This window comes from Semicossyphus pulcher, unplaced genomic scaffold (genome assembly GCF_022749685.1).
Source record: "Semicossyphus pulcher isolate SPU_LCO1_2020_fin unplaced genomic scaffold, fSemPul1.0.p SCAF_23, whole genome shotgun sequence".
Classification (NCBI taxonomy): domain Eukaryota; kingdom Metazoa; phylum Chordata; class Actinopteri; order Labriformes; family Labridae; genus Semicossyphus; species Semicossyphus pulcher.
The window spans coordinates 9424287-9431143 of record NW_027211697.1 but is presented as its reverse complement, the minus strand read 5'-3'; the positions used below and the strand labels follow the sequence as shown (position 1 = coordinate 9431143).

The following is a 6857-nucleotide window of genomic DNA, read 5'->3' as shown; positions in this document are numbered from 1 at the left end:
AAGGTCAGCCCTATTCCTATATTACTTGGCCAGTAATGAATAAACAATATGCGATGTGTAGTTTGTTTCTTTAAGCTGTGGTGTATACAGGCAGGGGGGAGGGGTGTGGACATACGTCTTCTCAATAGGCCGTGGTAATAATGGACCTGTGACCTCATGGTCTGAGAAGCCAGAAGGAAAACTACAGTTCCCAGGACCAAAAGTTCAACATCACTTTTTACCCTCATATTGTTCTGACAAAAAACTGTACCAAATGTGTTTACATTTTCACATATGAGTTCTGATATTCTGCAAACTGAGCTTGTCAAATAAACCTCGCTCATCTTTGTCTGTCAGAATCAGAGAATACTGTATGAAACCTGTGTCTAATAAAGGAAGAAGAAGATCCCATATTTCTCAGTGTTTTGTTTTTATTGCAAACAATATAATACAAAAGATAAGCTTTTAAGACAATGCCATGTTTTCCTACGGAAACTGCATAAAGGAGATGACGAGATGAGAACTAATGATACAGAATATAAAATGAGGAACACAACTTTTAATAACAAAAAAGTATCCTGTTGATTCCAGCAAATTCTTTACAAAAACAGGCGCGGCGTCCATATCCATTAATTCATTTGTTAGAAAGAAAAAAAGACGAATAAAACTTCCAGTTTTCTTTTTTTTTTTTTTAGAGAAAGACTCATCGTGTAATTATAAGTAATCTGTACATAACTAGATCATGAATAAAAGGAACTTTTATACGGAAACATTTACAAATGATAAATAAACAAATTTGAACCACATATGACAGCAAACCATTCCACTGAAAACATCTCAGTTAGCTGCTGAATTAAAAAGATAATTGCAAATAGTTATTCTCAAATAAAATTAATGCTAAGGAATAAATTAAGAAAAAGAGGTTAGGAAAAAGGACGGGGCTGTAGGAATGACAGAAGCATGCCAGCCTCAGACCTGCTGGCTGCTGAGGACAGCCAGGTCAAAGGTCACTTCCTGTATCTCCTCAAGCAGGAAGTCAGAACTATGCTATGTCTCGGCACTGCGATGCCAGTGGAAGGAGCCTCCTTACCGTGGCTCCAGAGGCACCAATGGTATCAAGGCAGTACTCGGATAAAAGCAAGCGTTGCTCAGTTACATCTACCAACACAGTAAGGCCCCTATAGTAGAATTACATGGCACCTGCTATAGCGCTTCCAACGATAATTTGAGCTGAAGCGAAGAAGAAGAAGAATATTTGACTAATTCACTGATGACACGGTCATATCATGGCCAAAAATCTATTTCCAACCTGCATCGCTCAATTCTTGCATCTCATGGGATTTACAGTAAGATATGTACAGTACAAAAATTCAAAGCAGAATGTAGGCTATTATAAGACGGCAGTGTCAGTAAACTTTTCTTACTTCTGTACAAGACATACATTAGTGAGAAGTAAGGCCACTGAGGGTGTTTGTACCCGGCTTTCCCGCTCCTTAAACGTGTTAAAATCATGACAATGAGGATGCTGATGACACTGATTATGATGATGACAAGATCAGAACACATACACAGTACATACTAAAATAATTATAACCAGTATGTCCTCACAGAGGAATTCACTCTTTTTTAAACATTATATCTAAAAAAATATAATCACAATTCCAACCAATACAAAAGGCACTGTTGTGAGCCAATCCAAAGATATATTTTCAGTACTATAAAAAAAGTCCTTGTCATGTTTTTCTGTTGGCAATGACGGCGTGTGGCACAAAGGTGGCACCTGGCAGAAAGAAGTCTATGCTTGGGATGGGTGTTGTACAGTCAGTGCTGAGGCCTCCTCAGGGCCTGGAGAGCTGTGTGTAAATGGGCTGCTGCTCCCAGTGCTGCGGACTGTGGGTCTGGGGCACAGAGGGCACCCCCGTGGTGTCGGCTATCGGGGTGTACATGGGCCTCTGGCTTGGGCTCACGTAGCTGAATGTGGAGTACAGACCGGAGCCTTGGCTAGCGGCGTGGCTGTAGTAGGAGTTGGCATTGCCTTGGTGGTCTGAATAGTCATACTGTGCTCTGGTGATGGAGGGGTAAGAGGAGGTGCTGTAGTGCTGCAGGCTGAAGGACCCATAGGTGGCGTGCTGTGGGGAGCCCTGCTGCTCGCTGTAGTGGCTGGGGCTCAGCTGCTCTGTCTTGATCTGGGTTGTTCTTTGCTGACCACCCTGGCTTTGCTCTCCTCCTCCACCGAGGGTGGTGAGAGAGTGCTGCTGCTGCTGCTGCTTGGACAGCCAGGCGTGGGCCCCGACATTGGCTGCCTGGCTGACTGAGGAGCTGCTGATGCCGTAGCTGCCGGTGTAACCAGCCTGCGACGCTCCAGCCACCCCAGCATGGCTGTGAGGCGGCAGGTACTGATCGAACTCATCGACGTCAAAGCTACCCATGTTGGAGATGACCTCGCTGCTCAGCTCGCCGATGTCCACAGCTCCAAAGTCGATGTTGAGCTGGCGACTGGTGCCTTCCTGCATGGGACGGCCCTCGCGCTTCAGGTCAGCTTTGGTGGAGGGGAGGTCTGTCTTGGGGGTGGTTGGTGGTGTTGGTGGGCCCTGGGACTGACCTGGTGAGAGGGAAAGAGAGGAGTTAGCCTTCAAGCTGAATTACAATGTGATGCATGCAAAAGGAAATACTTCCTGCATAAGGGACTTGTGGTAAAGTGAGATACAAACTTTGTTTGCACCACACTGACAGGTGTATTTGCATGATTGCTTGTAAAACACACTAATGATTAATCATTAATCATTTACATGTGTCTGTTCAAGGCCCCAAAGGCTTCTAAAGATTTTTTCCACAAATAAGTCAATAACATGAGACAGCTTTAACAATAAAACAAATGTTTTTGTTTTTACCTGAGTGCTCTCCTGGAGAATGCACCTCGCCCATACTAGACGCAGGAGAATCGGCCTGCTGCAGCGCCTTGAAGATCGCATTTGGAGAGATGTGGGTTTGCTCGCCGTCCTCGGGATCGTTTGGCCCGTTCTTGACAGATTTTCTCCGCCTCGGCTGATATTTGTAGTCGGGGTGGTCCTTCTTATGCTGCACCCTCAGGCGCTCTGCTTCTTCCACAAACGGGCGCTTCTCGACCTCGTTGAGCAGTCTGAAAATATCAGGGAATAGGACGTTCTCATTAAAATGCATTCAGTTAAAAACAAGCACAATATCTATTGAATAAGTAATATATTTGCTCTCTGCTTTAGTCGTTGCATTAACTACTTTAAAAGTAATAATTAACAAGAAGCAGCTGAAAAAATGCGTATTTGAAATTCTTCCGTTCAGGCATTAAAAACATGGAAATATAGAAAATGCAAAAACATCAGTTACAAACACTAAAACAATTTGAAATGCATTCATTCAATTTCCTGACTGTAAAGCTCTACCTGAATAGCAAATCGTTGGTGAATTGCATCGAAAAATAGTGCGCTGCGCACAGCGGCGCGTAAAAACGCACTGCAAAGACAGAAAATGCAAAGCGAACCTACCTCCACAGTTTGCCCAAGGTTTTGCTGAGTTCCGCGTTGTGCAGATGCGGGTATTGATCGGCCAGCTTCCTCCGTGCAGCTTGAGCCCAGACCATGAATGCGTTCATGGGTCTTTTGACGTGAGGTTTATTTTTACTGGAGCCATTGACGCGCACCGGCATGGGCACCAGCGTCCAGTCGTAGCCCTTCAGCACCTGGGACACTGCATCTCTGATACACACGGGGAACTTTTCTTCTTCGCCCTCTTTCTTGTAGTCTGGACCCAAAAGCAGATGGTTGTCGGACGGCCGGGTGTTCTCAGTGTCCGAACCGGACCCGGATGGGCACGGTGAGCCTGCGGAGTCCTCCGACATGCTGGGGCTGGGAGCGTCAGAGTGACACTTCTCCTGTTCTTCTGTCATCTTCAGGTAAGGGTCGAGGAGATTCATGCGAAAATATTAAAGAACAGCTTTTGCGCGGTAAAAAGGGAGAAAATCCTTCTTTCTAAATCCAAGTGCGGTGCCCAAAGACTGCAATGACAGCCTGTGAGGGCGCACAGCGAGACTGGCAAGCTTGAATCCTTGAAAGTACAAAAAAACAAGTCAAAAATAAAAGTTTTTGACGCTCCTTCGACTTTCACAACTCAGGCAGAAAAAGAAGGCAGGCTGCAAGTGACCGCTTTCTGATGCTCCACTTTGAAAGTGTGACTTTAAAGAGAATGTGACTGAGAGATCTACTCTTGGAGGGTTGCAGGAGAGTCTAGAGACACAGGAGGCGAAGCGTGGATTTATGTTTGACGGCGAGGAATTGATTGGGGGAAACTTTTTGGAGGCGGAGACGTAATCTGACTCTGCTCTAAAGAAGCCTGGCAGTCAACAACCAGATTCAAGTAGGAAAAAGGTGTTTTTCCCCCTTCTAATCTTTGGTTTTATTTATGTGGAAGTATAATTTAACTTTAATTGTAAAACCTCAGCCTCTGAGGAAAACAAAAACAGAAGTACAATGAAGTGGGACATTTTAATTTAATACATCAAGATTCTATCCAATGAAGTTTAGCCTGTTTGATTACAGATATAAATTCCATATCAACATTAAAACAAGTGAAATCTTCATTAGGACTGTTAGCTATTGACACAATTATAGACATTTTCAGTGCTTCATCTGGCTTTACTGACTTTTATTCTACTTTTACAGAACTTAAGGGCTCTTCTGCAAATTTACACAACTTGTCCCCAAATTAAAATATTTCTACGTTATACATGGAAAAGCCTTATTTCTAGGTCTTTGCTCTGCCAACTACATCTATCTTTGTGTTCAAGTTTTCTGAGAGGAATAGTCAGCTGTTTACGCACGAGCTCTTTATGGGATTATTTAGAAATAAGAGAAAAATTATCTTAAAACAAACAAACTCGTATTTCCGTAGAGTAATCAAAATAAATGTGAGCACTTATCATCCAAACTGTTTGTTGCACAGAGGCAGTTGAGTCAGTGTGTGTGTGTCTCTGTGTTGAGCTGTTACGGAGCAGCAGCAGCAGCAGCGTTGAGTCAGTGCGCAGGGACCACATGCACCAATAGGGGGAGACAGCAGTCCAGAAACTTGAGAGGAAGCTTTGCAAGCGTGCAGGAGCTGCAATCATTAAAACAAAGTAAGAAGGGAATACTAAAGTTATTATAAAAGGTCCTTGATACTTTTATTTTTTAGGGACCTTCCTCTTTCCGGCACGGACTTTATTAGTCCGGAAAATATGAACAGATTAGGGGGGAAATAATCGAATTAAAAGCGTTTTTTTTAATCGAATAATTAACAACAAATTAAAAATAACAACCTGTTTGTATCTCCTGTTTTATCAATAAATTTTTGACGTAAACTGTTTTTTAGCATTGAAGATCTTTCTTTTTATTCACGTTGTAACTGATTGATGATCTATGATCTATGACTTGTTGATCTGTGACTGTATGCAGGATACAACTGTACATCGTTTTAAAACATTGATCTGATAATTACAATGTTCATGGGGAAGGTTAACGATGGTGTGTTTTTTTTTATTAAGTATAATTTATTTATTTAAGTACATTCAGTTAATATACTAAATATGATGTTTTATCTAAAACGTAGTGATTTTCAGCCGAACAGTTCTTAGAACTGCTGTAAAACTCGAACAAATCAAACGTGTTGCGACACTAAAATCTGCATTGCTGGATTTGCTCCAACGCGTGTTTTCGGTGGACAAAGGACACTTTGTTGAGAAAGTTCAGTCACTATAATCTGTGTTCAAATTTAGATACCAAATCCGACTGCGAGGCATGAGTCCACATACAGCCGTGACTCGTGAAGGGATTGAACGTTTACTATTTTTAACACACATCATTATTTTTGATCAACATTTCAGTGATTTTATGTGTGGCATAAATCTGTAATCACTAAGAAACGCAGGCAGAATTACATTGAATGTTGCGTAGAAATGCAACATGTTGGCACACTTTGGCTTTTCAGGTGACATCAGAGGATTGCATTATCCCACTTAGAAAAAGTACCTTCAGTCAGTCTGCCTTCTCCATTAAAGCTGCACTATGGAACTCCATCCCAGCAACCATTAGAGAACATTAATTTAAAACTCATTTAAAGAAAGGGTTGATTAGTTCTCAGTCCTGTCAGCACTAAAACTATTGCACTACACTGTTCAGTCTGCTGTCTGTACTGCTGATTGCATTCACCTGTAGCTATGTTTGTAGCTATGTAATATTCTGCATGTTTTTATGTCTGTTTTTATGTATGCAGCACAGTGTAGTATCATTTAGTCCATATATTTATTAACATTATGTTTTGTACTGTTGCACATTGTGAGCATCTGTATTGCATGTTTTAAACTGATTTGAATAACTTTGTCATTTACATGTTATATTATGTTTTTAAGTTTGTTAGGGTGACTCAGAACATCTGTCCAGGGACTACAGATGGGAAATAACCTCTTGGCTAACTCTAGCACTTTTACAGCACTGTTCTTGAATGTTTCCCTGTTAAATAAACTAATAATAAAAAATCAATAAAATCAGGTAAAATCCATCCGCTTATTACATCAGTATCATTCATAGAAGAGGTCATAATAAAATCACAAGAGTGAAAGTCTTTAAGGAATAAGAGACAACTTACACCGGTAGTTCTCAAACTGTTTGGGGCCAGGGACCCCTCACAGGGGAGAAGGACCCCCTCATAATCGTAAAACTGATTAAGCATATGCTTACTACCATTTGCACTTTTAGATGCCATTGGAACTACTGTAAAACTTATTACCTGAAATACTTCAGACATGTTTTTATAGTCATAAACAGAAAAACATTTCAGTTTGAATCATGTTAATGCCACTTCTAGACTTTAAA

The 6857-nt window shown here is 41.5% G+C and overlaps 1 protein-coding gene across 1 annotated transcript; it reads right to left on the bottom strand.

Annotated features, from left to right (window-relative positions):
• Window positions 1–400: 400 nt before the first annotated feature.
• sox9a (SRY-box transcription factor 9a) lies at window positions 401–4211 on the bottom strand. The gene is made up of 3 exons (XM_069673970.1): window positions 3501–4211; window positions 2871–3118; window positions 401–2581 (listed from the first exon to the last, which is right to left on the bottom strand). The coding sequence occupies exons 1-3, from the start codon at window positions 3926–3928 to the stop codon at window positions 1818–1820; spliced, it is 1440 nt and encodes a 479-aa protein (XP_069530071.1). The 5' UTR covers window positions 3929–4211; the 3' UTR covers window positions 401–1817.
• Between the last annotated feature and the right edge of the window lie 2646 nt (window positions 4212–6857).

Bases quoted from the DNA above. Each gene is read 5' to 3' on its own strand.
- sox9a (XM_069673970.1), bottom strand. From the start codon at position 3,928: ATGAATCTCCTCGACCCTTACCTGAAGATGACAGAAGAACAGGAGAAG. The intron at 3,119-3,500 runs GTAGGTTCGCTT...TGATATTTTCAG, and splicing joins ACCTTGGGCAAACTGTGGAG to ACTGCTCAACGAGGTCGAGA. The intron at 2,582-2,870 runs GTAAAAACAAAA...CCCTCTCACCAG, and splicing joins TTCTCCAGGAGAGCACTCAG to GTCAGTCCCAGGGCCCACCA.